The sequence below is a fragment of the Thunnus albacares genome, chromosome 18, assembly GCF_914725855.1.
Source record: "Thunnus albacares chromosome 18, fThuAlb1.1, whole genome shotgun sequence".
In the NCBI taxonomy this organism is placed as follows: Eukaryota; Metazoa; Chordata; class Actinopteri; order Scombriformes; family Scombridae; genus Thunnus; species Thunnus albacares.
Window position 1 is genome coordinate 6,182,460 of NC_058123.1, and position 17,643 is coordinate 6,200,102.

The 17,643-nt window shown below is 38.5% G+C and overlaps 2 protein-coding genes across 2 annotated transcripts in view; one reads left to right on the forward strand and one right to left on the reverse strand.

The window, feature by feature from the left end:
• The window catches only part of LOC122968833 (synaptic vesicle glycoprotein 2C-like), a 55,677-nt gene extending 49,900 nt beyond the window's left edge, over positions 1 to 5,777 (forward strand). The window contains exons 10-13 of the mRNA XM_044334330.1: positions 977 to 1,110; positions 3,791 to 3,994; positions 4,181 to 4,340; positions 4,808 to 5,777. Coding sequence (XP_044190265.1) covers positions 977 to 1,110; positions 3,791 to 3,994; positions 4,181 to 4,340; positions 4,808 to 4,991 — 682 coding nt within the window. The 3' untranslated portion in view covers positions 4,992 to 5,777. The remainder of the gene's footprint in view (positions 1 to 976; positions 1,111 to 3,790; positions 3,995 to 4,180; positions 4,341 to 4,807) is intronic.
• A 3,771-nt stretch (positions 5,778 to 9,548) lies between these two features.
• Positions 9,549 to 12,588, reverse strand: LOC122968834 (proteinase-activated receptor 3). The gene is made up of 2 exons (XM_044334331.1): positions 12,408 to 12,588; positions 9,549 to 11,096 (listed from the first exon to the last, which is right to left on the reverse strand). The coding sequence occupies exons 1-2, from the start codon at positions 12,469 to 12,471 to the stop codon at positions 10,057 to 10,059; spliced, it is 1,104 nt and encodes a 367-aa protein (XP_044190266.1). The 5' UTR covers positions 12,472 to 12,588; the 3' UTR covers positions 9,549 to 10,056.
• Positions 12,589 to 17,643: the final 5,055 nt, after the last annotated feature.

Consider the following 17,643-nt stretch of genomic DNA (forward strand, 5'->3'; position numbering starts at 1 on the left):
TAAGAGATTGAATCAAGACCAATACCCTGCTACTGTGTTCAGCAGCATGCAACAGATCAATAACAGACTGGTAAGCTCTGTCATATTAGATATGCTGAAGAAAGGACATGCTGGTCTTTCCTTAAGCAGTAGTGGAAGAAGTACTCATATCTTTTACTTAGGTAAAAGTAGCAATACTATTCTGTCAAAATAGTCCTGTAAAAGTAAAAATATTTAAAGTTTTGCTTAAGTAAAAGTACAGAAGTATTAGTAGCATATGTGAATATCTTTAACTGTGTACAAATATGCACTGAAGTTGGCTATTGAGGTTCACTGGAAGATACTATATGTGTAGCTCAGTTATGGAATTGGTTACTTGGTATGGAAGAAAACAAGCTGACAAGAGAGATATTTATTTGGGATAAACAACTCGGTCTAAAGACGTGTGCACATTGTTCTGCGACTCCGGGTTTGGTGAGGCTTTTTTTTTTTAAAACAAAAAGCTCCACATTTGTTTGTTCAGTTGTGTTTGCTCAGAGCAAAGGGGCAGCGGGCATTTAAAATGTATAAAACATGAATTTTAAAGTCACAGCTGGTCGAGTCGGAACTAATTAATTCACTCTCTGATTTTTCTTTATATACTGTTCGCTATTTGCTGCTCGCTAATCTATAATGATGCATCATATTTTGTAAGTAGACAATATGTTTTGTATGTAAAATCTTTATCTGTTAAATAACTTGTAAATATGGCTGTCAGATAAATGTTGTTGATTAAAATGTAAAATATGTTCCTCTGAAATGTAGTAGAGTATAAATATTATATAGCATACAATGGAAATACTCAGGTACCTCAAATTGGTACTTAAGTACAGTACTTGAGTTCAATTCAACACCTTTGTTGTCAGAAATATTTCACCAATCCCTGTTACTCCCACTTTACTGGTTGATTCTTTATTAACTTTTCCGCCTCCATTTCTCTTCTCCTTCCTCTTCCCAGGTTTATCAGTATGAGGTTCAAGGCGGTCACATTCATCGATTCCTCTTTCATCAACTGCTATTTCGAGGATATCTCCTCAGTAGGATCCTTCTTCAAAAACTGCACCTTTGTAGACGCCTTCTTTTACAACACGGGTGAGTTTACACCTGCAAGATTCACTCGTTGTTCACAGCGTTCCTCTCCTGTGAGTTCCCTGTACTGAGGTATTTCCTTCCACCCCAGAAAATCCTATTATACTGTAGGTGCCTTACACATAAGTCTCTCTCAGTCTCTCTGTCTCCCTCTGACAGTTCATTTTGGATCTAATGTCCAGGCTTAGAGAAGAAAGAATGGGTTTGAGCATTTATGGCTTTGCTTTATGCAACTAAATTACTGCTTAACCTCTCTGCCCCCTGCACAGATTGCCTCTCTGAACTCAGGTGACTGTAGTTAACAAAGAAACCGAACCAGACTGGGTTGAAGAGAACAGAAAATGGCCATTTTTAACCGTACAAAGACTCCTGAAGTGATGCTTTTGTTGTAGGTGATAGACATGATTCTCTGGGCAGAGAACGATATAAACTCCAGACCGTGGGACCGAGACAGCTGCACAACCATCCAAAACATCTTCATAAATCCAGACTGCAGTATAAAAGTGCAAGCCAATCATTCCAGGGCTGACAAAAACACAAGCAGGAAGCAAAAGAAAGGCAGAGAGGCATTTTAAATGTTCTGAGGGAACTGGCGCTGATTCAGACCTTGTGGGAGCTCAGGGTTGAAAAATAGTTCCCTCCAGCTCTCTGGAAATCGCTGAACATGGAAACAGTAAGGGTATGTCAGGTTGCTTGTAATGCCCCATGGGAAATGAAGTCTCTTTGCCCCCAGCTATGTGTCTCGAGGGAGCAGAGCATAAAGAGAAACAAGGAGAGACAGAATTAGAAAGGGAGGGAGGAGTGAGAGCAGGGAATGTTTTCTTATTCCTGCATCTGCTGAAGTTTATTATTACTCAGTTTCTATTGAGGGAGAGATCACAAAGATGTTTAAACTACACAGAACACGTGCAGCGTCTAGATATGAATATCCCATACACATAGTTGAGAAGGGTTATCTTTAAAAATGAAAATATGCAAGTGCAAGGCTTTTTATTTAGCCTTTATTTATCCCAAAGTGTCTTTAAGATTAAAGGAATCAAGTTCAACATTTTGGGAAATATGATTATCCGCTTTGTTGCCCAGAGTTGTACGAGAAGATTGATACCACGCTTATATTTGTCCATTAGATATAAAGCTACAGCCAGCAGATAGTTAGCTTAGCTTAGCATAGAGACTGGAGACAGGGGTAACAGCTGGCCTGGCTCTGTCACAATATCAGCCTACCAACACCTCTAAAGCTCACTAATTAGCATGCCATATCTCACTGTTTTAATCTGTACAAAAGCTGAAGTGTAAAAAAATGAAAAGCTGTGGTTTTACGTGTAACTATGTGCCGGACAATTTCTTGGCTAGGACAGAGCCAAGCTAGCTGTTTCCCCCTACTTCTTTATGCTAAGCTAAGCTAAACAGTCTACTGGCTCCAGCTCCATAATTACTGTACAAATCAATCTCATCTATCTCTCTGAAAGAAAGTGGATATTCAAATGTCAAACTAATCTTTTAAGATATTCCGACAGGCAGCAGTAACTCAGCCTCACAGATTAACAACATAAAACATATAACGTAAAATATGTCACGGATTAAATAAAATTGGCGATAAGAGTCATAAACAAGGTCACATCCTCAAAACAACCTAACATGGCACCTCAACTTGGCCGCATTAACCTGTTAGGGGACCAGAGCACTAAAATTTGTTGTTTGGCTTCCACTGACACCTCATGCACTGTGTGTGTAACTATGTCACCTCACATTAATTCCCTTTAAGTACAGTTCACGTAGCAGACTATATAGTATATGAATGACAACTTCACTATATATTCAGAGACCATACAGTACTACTGGAGTGATACTACCTGGTCCCAGATTTTTTGTGTGCAAATTAGTTTGTAGTAATTTGATTAAACACAATTTTATTTGAGCACAATAAAAGACTGAGCATCAGGGTGGAGCTCGGAGTAGAGCCGCCGCTCCTTTGCTTCGAGAGGAGCCAGCTAAGGTGGTTTGGGCACTTGGTCAGGATGCCTCCTAGACGCCTCCTTCTGGAGATGTTCCAGGCACATCCAACTAGTAGGAGACCCCGAGGCAGACCCGGAACACGCTGGAGGGACTTCTTATCTCTCCTGGCCTGGGAACGCCTTGGGGTCCCCCAGGAGGAGTTGGAGGGTGTTGCTGAGGTGAAGGATGTCTGGGTTTCATTACTCAGTCTGATGCCACTGTCCCGGATAGGTGGATGGATGGATGGATAGATGGATAGATGGATAGATGGATGAATGGATAGATGGATGGATGGATGGATGGATGGACAAAAAGACAGGATAAAAGACAGGACCTCCAGATCACCTAATAATTACATGCAGTGAATGTAGGACTTTTGCAGGCCCTGTGGCAGCTGCCTGCTTTGCCTGGTTGGTAAGACAACCTAAGAGGAGTCTAAAACCATCAATAAAAATAAAAAAAATAATTAAAAAAATTAATGAAATTAATAAACCAAATTAAACCACCAAAAAATAAATTAATGAGATAAACACAACCTGATTTTAATAAGAACCAAAACATCAGCAGAAGACAAAGCATTAAAGTTTTTGCAGCAGTGATTGAAATTCACAGGAAGAGACCAGTTTTACAACTGTTCATTATTTAAACACAATATAAAAACTTCCTCTCTTGTCTCTCACATTCACAGATATTGATGACGCTAAGCTAACAAATTCGATGGTGATCAACAGCTCCTTCCACCACAACAAGACAGGTTGTCAGATGACATTTGATGATGACTACAGTGCCTACTGGGTCTATTTCGTCAACTTCCTGGGAACGTTGGCTGTGCTGCCCGGAAACATTGTCTCTGCCCTCCTCATGGACAAAATAGGCCGCCTTAGCATGTTAGGTATGTCATGACATACTCTGATCTTTGCTCTGACTTTTTGTTTTGGCTATAAATAGCAGCCTTTCCTCTTGCAAAATGTCTTTATGTCTTCTGATGTTGGCCTTTGTATCTGCGTGACCTCTGGTGACGTAAATGAGGCTATTTTGTGTCTGAGATGTAAAAGATGTGTCGCGTCGTGTCCTGCAGGAGGCTCCATGGTGCTGTCAGGCATCAGCTGCTTCTTCCTGTGGTTTGGCACCAGTGAGTCGATGATGATCTTCATGCTCTGCCTGTACAACGGCCTCAGTATCTCTGCCTGGAACTCCCTGGATGTGGTCACCACTGAGCTGTACCCAACAGACAGGAGGTAAGTACTGAACTCACTGTATATTACTTAGACCATTACCTTTAATGTATACTTCTGTATAAAGTATATATGAAGCATTTAAAGGTAGATAGAAGATCTGTATTACACTTCCTTTGTAGGAGATAACAAGAGTGCATCTGTGCTTTATCCCTGACCATGTGTGCATACAATTTTCACTCTCTTAATCCAGCACAATTAAAGAAACATAACTTTCCCTTTTCTAAAGTTGTACTTGCGCTTGACTTGGCTAAAAATATTAATTAAGCTACTGAGACGTTGCAGTGAGATTGCTTTGCTAAGTAACTTCTAAAGTCAAGAATGAACTTTCAATTTCAACACTTCAGTCAGCAACTTATTGCCTTTTTCAAAGAAAATATTGCAATGCAGTAACTATATCAAGGTATGCAGTAAAACATCCGACACGTCTGACTCTCTTTGCTCTTTCTTCCTTGTCTCCTTGTCTTCAGGGGCACAGGCTTCGGCTTCTGTAATGCCATGTGTAAGCTGGCAGCGGTGCTGGGCAACCTGATCTTTGGCTCGTTGGTTGGCATCACCAAGGCTATCCCCATCCTGCTGGCATCAGCTGTGTTGGTTGGCGGCGGGCTGGTGGGGCTCCGACTGCCAGACACGCGTGCCAATGTCCTCATGTAAACCTCAACACAGAACAATATATTGATTACCAGGTATTTACTCAGTTTACTGCATAATGACGCATTCAACGGACTATGATTTAATTACAGTAAATACCACTGAAACAAACACTGCAGTCATGATTATTTGATAAATACTGTAAGTTGAAAAACTCAAATATACAAGTAATTGTTATTCTGTTATTTCTGAGTACATACCTGGTACAGCAGGATTACGAAATGCTTTTTAACTTCACAGAGAGCTGTGGATGTACAGAGATTGAGGGATATAAATTTGAAATATCAGCGGTTACAAATCTTCACAGTATCAATGGCTGCTTGCCAAAGCCCTGCACAATCTTACAGGAATTCAAGCTGAACAGGCTATTCTTAAGAAAAAAGCTAGAGCATAGATAAAACTCTGTATATCAACAGCTCATTATCTAACATGGGCTGATTCATACATGCAAACCACAAACGCATGTGTCAAGGCTGCAAAAGGCTTGAACTTTCAGCAACCTTCCACTTCTGAATCCTGCTGTAATCATTTTGTAACAGTTGAGTATTTACGATTATATTTATTTATTTGTATTTGTATTGATTTATTTAGTTGTTTAGATGCGTTATTTATCGCTTCACCGGCGTGTTTTCCTGTTTCAAGGCCAGAAATTGTGTCTCATGTAAGAATCTCTGTTTCTAAACCTGCGATCAATACTCCAGGAATGGTTGATGACGTTCGAGCTTTTTGCTGCGATTTGCAAGAATGAGAAGTCCATAGTAAAAAATAAATAAATAAATAAATAAAAAATCAATAACAATATAGTAGTTTAGTGAACACTTCAGCAGCTACATTTCTAAAGTGAAAAGAAGTTTACATTTTCTGCTTTTTACAGTCAGAGACTTTTGAGATTGGAAACCTTTTGTCTGAATGCTTCCTCTCTCCCTCTCTCGTGTCTGTGTTGTGTTCGTCTCGTGGCGCTGAGCTCACCATGAAGGGCTTTGCTCTCCGTTGCAATCCAATCTGTCAAGAAGAATTTATAATAGAGGAAACCTGTGCTGTTATAAAAAAAAATATGCTCTTCTCCTTGTTTTTTTTTTTCTTTGTTTGTTTGTTTCCTCTATCTGTCTCACCAGTGTCTTGTCCTCTCGCTCGTTTATCTCCTCTTGCCTTGCTGCTGCTCCCTCCAAAACTCAAAGGCCTTTCTCAAATGTCGTGCCTCTCTCTCCATTGAGCCTGTCTCTCCTTCCAAACCTTGCTGGAAGCTTTGCTGCTCTGTCCTGCGTTTTTTGGTCTCTCATCTCTTGATACTGCAGTGTGTATGCATGTATGTGTGAGTGTGTGTGTGTCCAGAAAAAAAACCCTTATGAGATAAAATTACCATGGTTTTTTTTGTTTTAATGTCTTTTTATACAACAGAACTGAGGTTTTTGGAGGATTTGAACCACATGATAAAGTGAAATTAAAAGCCATGTTTAAAGGGTCAGTGCAGCCAAATCACAAAAAACATATTTCTTTACTTACCTCTAGAGGTATCTAACATGTAGATTGTTTTTCTGTGAAAATACCAACTGTTTTCAGGTGAATGACGTCCTGATGTCCTGTACTTAAGTCACGTGATGACATCTCGTTAACAAAGGCTGTGGGATACAGTCAAAAGCTTCAATTTAATATTTTAATATTTTTTTATCGCAGTATGTGTTCCCAAGGTCAATAATTCCCAAGGTCTGATAGTTTTACCCATGTGTGCGGGTTTTGAGATACCCCTCCCTCTCCCTACCACCTCAATATAATGAAGGTCAATGAAGATTTAATTGTGCTGCTCAAAAATGTGAGGTTTCTTTGTACGAGTTATTCAGCTTTATGAATGTCACCTGTTCATGAGGAGGTGAATGTTTGTGAGATTTTATCGTTAGCATAATTAATGCCCCTAAAATTACCATATGAGGCTAGATGTTCTGATCCATTTCTGGGCTAGTTTCATTCACAAAAATGTTCCCAATGACTAAAAACACACCGCAACATAACAAATGTTGGAGTGTCAGTAGTGTCATCAGAGCAGCGCTTTAATGTGACAAAGAGGGAATGTTTCTACATGAAGTTAGATGCTAAAAAATGTCTTTCTAAAGCAAAGCGTTTCATGATTTATATGATAGGCGGTCATGTGACAGTCACAAGAGATATTAGAGGAGAGAATAAGCCTTCAGTAGGTGATGTTACACTGTCAGCTGCAACAGAAGATGATACTGGACAGAGAGCTGCAGAGAGACACTGAAGCAGCTGTTCACAACAACAGCTGAAATGTAGAAGCTGCTCCGCCAAAATAAAAATCATAAATTCTAAAAAACCTGTCAGTAAATTGGCAGCCATGATGATGATAATAATATGGTGATACAGTTGCAGAGTTGAAACATTTACCAAACATATGTTTTATTTTAGTTGATTTCAGTATCATATTTAAACTCCAAATTCATTCAGATTAAAACATTAAAATTCTGAATAAAAAAACAAGTGTTTCTTCCCTTGAGGCCCGTTGTTTCTAGAAAGACAGATTCCTCTTGAGATTTTCATTCGTAATTTTCCAATGCTTTGTGCACCGTAAACAAAATTCCATTCCCCCCCCCCCCCCCCCCCCCCCCCTCTTTTTGGTCAGATGCCGAAATCTCAGAGAAGGATATTGCAAAACCTCTGCAAAACGATCTGCATGGCTAGATAACCCTAAAATAAGAGATATTTTTTTTATGATTTATGCGTGAACAGACCCTTTAAAACTTCCAATGACGGGAACTCTTGCTGCTACAATGTCAGTGCTTTGATGTTAAAATGTATTACCATAAGTAATTTGTAAAATAAAAACCTGTAACGTGTTCTTTTCTGGGTTTGCTCAAATACAAGTCAATTAATACAAAAGTACAGAACAGTTTCATTTGGTTATTTTCCAATTAGTGTCAATCAGATGTTCTGCTGCTCATGTATAAATTTATGCAGTACATAACCTCCTACACATGCAGCTATTTCCTTTTAAAATCACATTTGTTATGACTGAAATGCGACTGAAGTTATGAGTCTGGTTTCTAGATGTTTGATGCTTTACTTCTCTGTCTGCTTCCGTCCCCTCCTCCAAACTCTTGTGCTCATCACTGTTTCCACAAAGAAATCCTGCATGTTTGTTATTGAAGTCCCTCTGTTGTGTGCGCTTTTTCTGTTTTGGTGTCTTCGCTGTTCCTCTGCGGGGGGGAAACAGACATGTGATTCCGGGTCAAAGGTGAATGTATCATTCTCGTGTGTTGTCAGATTTGTTGTGGACAGGTGTTCATTATACTGAGTTGACTTCTACTGTAGGTCATTGTGAAAGGGCATGCTAGTGGTGAGATGACTGTATCCAGCAGGGGTGGTCAAATCTGCTTTTTGGGAAGGTTTCCATTTAGATGAGTCATTATCATAAAGTCACTCCGAAACTGGGATGAAATTGGCCTGAACGTTGTGACTTTCAGATTTGAAAACCTCTGCTCTCAAACAATACGTGGAAGTGTGTGTAAAAAACAATTACCTGTCCTTGATATGATTTATTTTAATAAGAAAAGGCTCAAGTGAATGCAGTGTAAAGGTGGATTCCTCTGGTGTCTACACATACTGAATAAAGAGTTTCATTTGAACAGCTGTGGGAGTTTTGTTCAGTTTATTCAGTCCAAATATACTCACTCACACCAGCAGATGGCACTATTTACACAAGCCTAACCAAGGCAGGACCCAATGTCTGTCAGGGTTTATGAGTTAATCAAAGACTTTTATGAAGACTTGTTTTATTACTAACTTCTGAATCACTTTATGACTGCTCTCTTGTGAGTCTTCATGTTTGTTTTGAGGTCAAAGGTCACAGAGATTCTTAGTTTTTAGTGTAGTTTATTTGACATCAGGGTAACATCTGGAGCTGTTAGAATTGCTGCTTGCCAACATGTGGTCTTGGTTTCAGGCCCAGAACAACCCTGACTAACATGTTCTGAAAGCTCTCTAGTTTTTCTTTAAGTGTCTTTCCCAGACCTTCAAACCATGAAGAGACTTTGGGGAACTATTCTTGACGAGTAAACAGAACTTCATGTGTGAAATTACTGGAGTGCCCCATTAAAAGGTAACTGATTTGGTGTAAGACTATCCACAATATTTTTTTATCTGAAATTTTAGCACAATGTTAGCAAAAGAGTACCACACTAATATACAGTATAAGTCAACAGATTTCAACCATAAATAGACTTTATATTTGTTTCCAGACGTACAAATCATTCCAGGAACATTCCATAACTGTTTTTTTCCAGTTATACAGTATGCATCTATGTGTAAGTTTTGCCATTGAACTGGTGTGTTATGTGTCACAATGCATCCTGTCACAGGCAGGGCAGGAAATGCCAACTCAGTGAGAGAAGAGTGCAGTCTTCCTGAGCGGTTAAATGATAACATAAACAAAGCTCCTAATTGTTCTATATGTTTGAAAATGTGCTTTTAGTTTGGTTGTTGGAAAAAGGGGATTTAAAGAAACAAGCCACTTCATCTACAATACAAAATAATAAAATAGCTTAGACATGGTTAAGTTTATGCTTTAATCAACATATATTATAGCTCCATATATGACTATTATTAATGCACAAAAAGCCTGGGTGACTAATTTTCCAAAATCAGTTTGTTTCACATCATTCCTTGTCAGCTATACTGATTTCAAGGACAATTTGCCTCTAAAGGAATACTTAAGACTCAGAAATAATGTCATTTTTGTGTTAGTTTTTCCTCCAAACTTCACATAATTCAAATATATATAACAACTATAACAACACAGACTATTGTAAAAATATAAACTAAAATCATAAACTATTTCAAAATGAACATACTTTCCTTTCATCTTTTATATACATTAACACATATGTTTACATCATTCCCTCTCTTGCACATAAGAAAAACTGTATTGCTACATAAAAATATTTATTCAATCTGTGGAGAACATATACTCCACTTTCTCTTTGGATTCCAGCCAAAGAGACCATTTCCTCCTCATCAGAGACAAAATCAGAACCAGTTTTTGGTAACATGGATATCTGTCTCAGATCGATATGCTCACAGTCTTGCTCCTAAAGGGCCTGAAGAAAGGCGTGGAGCCTGCAGACTTTGACATGAAGATGAAGAGGAAGGGGTCCAGACAGGCATGGAGGCAGCACAAACACACTGCCACATTAAAGTACACGTACAAACTCTCTGTTCCGTTCAATGACAGTTGCATGTAATGGAGGAAGTGCAGGAATCCAGCGGGGGTAAAACACACCAGGAAGATGACAAACACCAGTGAGCTGGCCTTGATGTACATCGTCCAGTCGAGGTGTGACTGGTTGAGCTCACAGATGATCCGGGCATAGCACACAACCGTGACCACCAGCGGCACCAGGAGGCCAAAGATGGTTAGTAAGAGGTTGTAGTAGAGCAGGAAGTTATGGGAGCTGTAGTACAGAGGCAATACGTCATGGCAGGTGATTCGGCCCAGTTCAGAGAGCAAATAGGTCTGCTGGACGAGGAGCTCAGGGATGACAGCGGCACCAAACACCCCCCATACGGCCAAGCTGACCCCGGCAGTGCACATCCTCTTGGGAAGACTTTTGTACATGAACGGGTGCACTACAGCCAGGTAGCGCTTGATGCTGATGCATGCCAGCGTCTGGGCCGAGCAGTAGAGGTTGCCATAGAAACAAGCCGTGACCACTCGACAGGCAGCCTCCCCGAGCTCCCAGTGGTTTCCATGGAGATGGTAGTGAGCCTTGAAGAAGAGGGAGAGGAGGAGGAAGAGGTCAGAGACAGCCAGGCTGCAGTAGAGGATGGCCGAGGACACCTTCCTAATTTTAGTGGCCAAAGTGCACAGAATGGCAACATTGGCTGGGACCCCGAAAGCCACGACAAACATATAAATAATGGGGATGACCCTCGTGCTCAGAGTGCCTTTGAGGTAGCCTGCTGTGCTGTTGCTTAGTAACAGCAGAGTTGAAATGGGAGCTTGTGTCCCATTTAGGACAAGAGGGGGCTGAGTCTCAATGTCTCCGAGAAATGTTCTGGGCACAGGCAATAAAGGCTCAGAGTCGTTCTTCTTACGTTTCCCTGCAATAAAAACAACAAAATACAAAAGTTAACAAGAATTCTAACAATTACATCGATTATATTCAGTGGTGCAAAGAATCATTAGTAGTATTATCATTTTATGCTACTTGATACTTCAGAGGGAAATATTGTACTTTGTACTGTACTACATTCATTTCACAGCTTGCATCGCCATCTTGATGGTGTGAAAGGATGTTTGAGAAACATGCTCTGCTACCTTGGACCGAAGAGAATATTAGCTTACTTAGGCCAACGTTAGCTATACTTTAGCTAAAATGTACTAACAGGGCAGGTATCTCAATTAAGTAACATTAAACTTAGTGAAATATTGCAACAACAATGAGACTCAACGCGAGTCCCAGAGCCGGGGAGAGCAGCAGGTGAACCAACTGTCAATCACAGCTGTCAATCAACACCCACACGGCTGCCATCAAAGCTACTATAAGTCTACCAATTTTGTTAACGGAGCAATAATTTCAAAAATGACCACCAGCACACTTATTAGAGGTCCTGAATTTAGTGATTGAGACCATAATGATTCATTGAAAAAAATGATTGACTTTGTATTTCTAAAGAGAAGTTTAGGCTTTTTGATAGGGAGTCAACTGGAGCATCTAGTGGCTGTCAGTGGAATTGCACTTTAAGGTAATTCAGCCTCAAGCCGTGGTAGTTGTCGCTTGGATTTATGGTGACCCTTTGGAGGGGCCAGACCCCTAGGTTGGGAATCACTGGACTAAACTACCAATCTGTTTATAAAGCAGTTATAATGATCTCCAACAGTAAAATGCTGCTTACACACCGGGGCTTCAGTATTCACAATGTACTTTTTTAAACATGTAAGTTCTTAAAGGCCAAAGTGACACCTTTTTAAAACCTACCTCTTTAGATCAGCTTTTTAATTAGAATATTTTATGGTAATTATTTATTTTATTTAATCATTTATTTTATTGTGTTCAGGTTCCTAATCAATTAATCAACCAATTGTTTCAGTTCTAATACTGATTATAAACCACCTTGTCCCAGTTACAATAATGTGTTTTTTGGTGTTATAGTGAATCTGTGACGGTCTCCACTGTCCAAGTTGTTTTTCTCAACCTGGTTTTATAATCAACTCTTCACTTTTGTTACTGATAGATGTCAGAAAAGTGTATCAGCAAATAATATTTTACATTATATTCTACACTTAATAAAATCACCAGATGAGTTTACGAAAGGTTCATTGTTAAGCAACATGAAAAAACAGATAAAAGAAATGTAATCATTTAACACAGGAGTATATTCTTAAACTAAACTTTTATAAGCATTTCTTACCTTTCTTTTGGAGTGTACCGCTTAGACAGAGAACAAAAACCAGACAAAACAAAAGTTTCTCCATAATGTCTTCTTCTTTGAACAGCACTCAACTCAAGCACAAGAGCCACATCTCACTTCTCTACATTCAGCTCCACATTTCATTGCTGTTCAACGTCACCTCGGTCTGCAGCTGCTCAGTCACCACCTACCAAGTAAAAAAAAAAATCTTGACGTTTTCGCTGAACAAGAATGTGGGTTGTCTTTGGTTTGTGTTTTAACATGCAGAGTGTGTGCTTGTGAACCAACAGTTTCACATATGATCTTTATCACTTTACTGTACTATCTCTGTGTCACTCCTTTGTTTATTTATATTTACCATAAGCTATAGTTTGCTTTTTACTTAATTTAAAAAAAAAACAACTGTTCAGACATTTCCCCTTAAATTCCTCCTAAAATAGACTAGAAGTTCCCTTTCTCACACTGTTTTATAATAGCTATTCTGTTCAGACACTTCATTGGAACTTTATGGTGCCTGACTGAAATATATAACCTCCAAGATATAAAACAGCCTGACATTTTGACACCTTTGGAAACTTTTGGATTTTTTTTCCCCCAGAAGTGTGATGCCAGGAGGGATATAGTGAGGTCATTCATGCTAAAAAAGTACTGGTTAAGTGGGGAAATGCCTGTCTGGAGATGATAAGCGTGCTTGAACATGAGCAGTTTTGTTTAGTCTTCATTTCCGCTTTACGTTGTATTTTCCATGAAGATACTGTATTTCATGTCATATTTTGGATCATCATCCCTTTGGAAAGATGTGAGATAAAAGCCTAGCATAGCGTTATATGTAAATGTTGTGTTATCACGTGGGAACCCGGTTAGGATGAGTCACTTGCAGACATATTTATCATGTTCTAATTTCTCTGCAACTGCAGTGGTAGATGTCTTTTATAATAACTTCAATTCAGGTTTTCTTCTTTTCTTTTCATGCACTTTTATTTCAATTTAATCTTAGTCATATAACTCTCAGTCACTTACATTATTTGCACATTCCACTTGATATTTTGTTATTTCAGCTTTATCTGAGCACTGACATCCAGCTGAGTACAGCCATAACCTGTGTCTTGTTTATCAGATACTGTTCATGGGAAGTGATGTTTTAACCCTTGCAGATGCCCGCTGCCCACCTGTGACGTCACCACGGATGTGCAACTAAAAATATTACAGATGACTCGAACCTGAGAGCAAATGAAATGCATCTGCTCTGCACTGCAGTTGAGTATACCAAAATATAAACATGTTGTTTCCATACTTGGTGGAAGAGAGGCAGAGAAGAGAGAGGCAGTGACAAACCAGCGAGGTTATGTTTACTGTAACACTCAAAAATGGTCAAACAGTCATCCTGGGCCACACGCTTACGAGAAAGTTTGTTATGATTGTTTAGAAATGTTTTATGTTGTGTTTTATTTTATTTTTGACATACACACCCACAAAACATAAACTCACTGAGAAACATTTATTACAGGGCAGCATTCCTTCATTAGTCAAACATGCAGGCAATGGTGGAAAATTACTAAGGACATTTTCTCAAGTACTATAAAATTTTGAGGTACTTGTACTTTACTTAAGTATTTCCATTGTATGCTACTTTACACTACTAGTTTATTCCATTTCAGGGGGAATATTGTACTTTTTACTCTTCCGCTACATTTATTTCACAGCTATAGTTAGTAGTTACTTTTCAGATCTAGATTTTACATATAAAATATGATGTATTTATATATTTTTACATATTTGTAATTAACTTTGACTTTAATGCCAAAATGATTTTCTGCTGATCACATTAAAGCCACATTAAATTGCCTTTGATTCAGTGTTGTTAGACATTACAACATGAAAACTTTCAATGGGAGTGAATACTTTTGAAAGGCACTGTATATCTGTCTATATATACTGTATATATAGCAATATAAATATAAACACAGAATGGGGCCATTTTGCAATATGAGTACTTTTTAGGGCTGTAACTGACATTAATTTCATAATCACTTAATCTGTGGATTATTTTCTCAATTTATTGATTAGTCATTTGATCTATAAAATGTCAGAAAATGGTGAAACATGTCTATCACTGCATCCCAAAGCCCAAGATGCAACCTAAAATATCTTTTTTTCGTCCTGGCCAACAGTCGAGATATTCAGTTTACTGTCACAGAAGACAGAAGATCTCAATACTTCACAGATTCAAGAATAAACACAACCAGAAATGAGGGCAATACCCGTTAACTGTGAAATACACTGAAGACACACATCTATTTCAGGCCTTATAGAGAAGACGTATCCTTCCGTTCAGTTGAACTCCTGCAAAGGGTAACAATGCATCCAAAAAGCCACAAACAGCTGTTTCCTGTATAGGTCATACAACAACTTCATGTCCCACAAGACTGTTCTCTGTTTCCTAGTTTTCACGAAGGCAATAAATCAAGTTTTTTTTTGTCAAATTTGGGGCATGAACTTCTCAGAAAAAACTTAGTAATCAAGCTGAGCTATTTACTCTACCAAAGGAAAAAAAGGATGCTAGATTCCACACACAGATTGTGAGGCTGGTGTTGTTAAAACTGTGAAGTTGACTGAAATTTCTAGAAAAACTCCCAGTTTTCCCCACAAGATGGCGATATTTCCCGTTATTATAGGACTATGGTTTCATTTTTTTCATTCCATTGATTTTTTTTTAAGACATAACGTCTCATACAGTTCTGTTGTTCAAACCTCCGAAGAACAGCAGTTGCTACAGTAATTAGATTGGCATGCAGAGGAATTTATGCTGGTATTATCTCTACACTCTCTCATTAATCACCGAGTTGTCACGGTCACTGCTGGTTAGTCAGATGGCCCAGATAAGAGGACAATTTCGATGGTTTCCTGTGCTGCCAACCCACCGCCCCCCCTCCCCCCCCCCTTTTTTTTTTTTTTTTTTTGCAGTACTCACAAGGCTGAAGTAGAGGTAATTTTGAAAATGAAGTGTTCAGAGCAGGCTGAAGCCCTGGCTTCAAAACAAAATTTCAAATTTCGGGGGTCTTGAAAATTCATAAATAAACATTACCATTTATCTTGTAGTGTGTGTTGTATTTGTCTGTTTGTATTGCTTGTGTTTATTTTTGTAACAATGTTTATGCTGCTCTCTTGGCCGGGTCATTCTTGGAAAACCCCCCTCACAAATTCCTGATGAAATAATATTAGTCCATGAAACACCAGCTCACCTTGTGCTAACTATCTTGTCATACATCGAGCCACATGCTACCAGTAAATCACTCTGTTTAAAAAGAGAGAGATAAGATTTATTCCCTCTCCAAGGAAATAATCAACTGCTTTTTCACAGACTTCAAACAGTTCAGGCATAGTTTCAGTATTTAAGATGAAAGTCATGCTAGGAAATGAATCATCATCAACACAACCTTTAAGCAGTGACTCAACAAAAAGGCAGGGATGCTGTGTTTTTGTCATTGTGATCACATCTACAATGGAAGAAAGGAAATTTACTCAATTACTGTAAATACAATTTTAATGGTATACCACTTGAGTATGTTGATGCTATTGTATACTTCTACTCCACGGAACAAAAGATTGTCTTAGACAGTAAGGATAGTTAAAGTTAATACATTAAAAAATAAATTGATACCAGTGAAATTGATGCCTTATCTCAAGAGGGAGCCATCTGAGTGTGTCTAACATTGTGCAATGGTGTTTAAAAGAGAACAACCTAGTACAAATCTCAGAGTAGGGGTGTGCCCGAATACAAATACATTATTCGGCAAAGCACAAATAGTGGGTTTTATATGAATATTTGTATCATACAAATATTTTAGAAATTATTTGTTGGGGGTGTTTCCCTGAGATGAAGCTGAGCTGCTGACACATGCAAAGTGCTCCCAAGGGACTCTCCATAACCTGTTGTTCTCCTTCTCCTTTCCACAAAGTTAGGTCATAAAAAATAGGCAATAAATGTGCAAAGTGCAAAGCAATAATTGCCTTATTAAGTTTTTCTCTACACGTTACATGGTGTGCTGTCTCTGTGTTATGGGTGATTAAACAGGAAGAGGTCTGTCTGCAGTGAGGTGATGAGTGAAGTTTTAGCTCAGTAGTCAGTGCAGTTGTCTATGACCTGGGAGACTCCAGTTCAAGACCCGATGTGGGGACCTCCTTCTTACATCCCTACTAGGTAAATCTCTTTAGAAAGTAGAAAAAATTAAATATCTAGGTGTGTGGAATGACTCTGAACTTACCTTTAATTGTTACCATTGTTTACCAAGATGCTTCAGTCTTTATCCCCTTAGTGTTATATATAACATACTCTGAAGTAAGGATGTGCAGAGATCCCAGTATTTGTATTTGTATCTGTATTTGTTGAGGCACCAAAATTATTTGTATCTGTATTTGTGTTTGAATAAAAGTGGAAAGAGGCCTAAAAATCCTGTTTTTATTTTTATGACACTTTTAATTTTAGAAAATTAAAGTGTTACAATAAGTGTTCATGAATAAACTACCTTACAAAGGAGGTCCCCACATCGGGTCTTGAACTGGAGTCTCCCGGATCATAGACGACTGCTGATTACTGAACTAAAACTTTACTCATCGCCTCACTGCAGACAGACCTCTACCTGTTTAATCACCCGTAACACAGAGACAGCACCCCATATGGAGGAACTTCAAAGGCAATTATTGCTTTGCACTTTTCAATTCTTGCCTATTTTTTACAATCTAACTTTGTGGAAAGGAGAAGTGGAACAAGTTATTCATTAAGATGCTCTGATCAGATCCTCTTTGTGGTCCTCTTTGTATCTAAGGAAGTTGGTAAAAAATCTTTTATGTTTCAGGCTCATTCTGATTGAAATAAATTACCTGCAACTATCCGCTCTCTATCATCATTTTGTTTATTTAAGAGTGTTTTGTTTTCTCATCTTAAAACAGATTGCTGATGTTTTCAGTAATGTCATCACTGTTCCTTTATTTCCTTTATTTCCAGTATTTTTAGACTGATTTTTTTTTTTTGCTTCTATAAGCTGTAACACTTCTCTTTTCCTCTTTCTTGTTTTGTTTTTTTGGGTTTTTTTCTGCTTTTTGTGTGTGTTTTAATTTTATTCTATTATTTCCCCCCCCTCTTTGTCATCCAATGTGTTTGTTTGTTTGTTATATGTTGTTTGTTGTTTTGGACTCCCCTGAAAACAAGATGATACATCTCATGGGGTTTATCCTG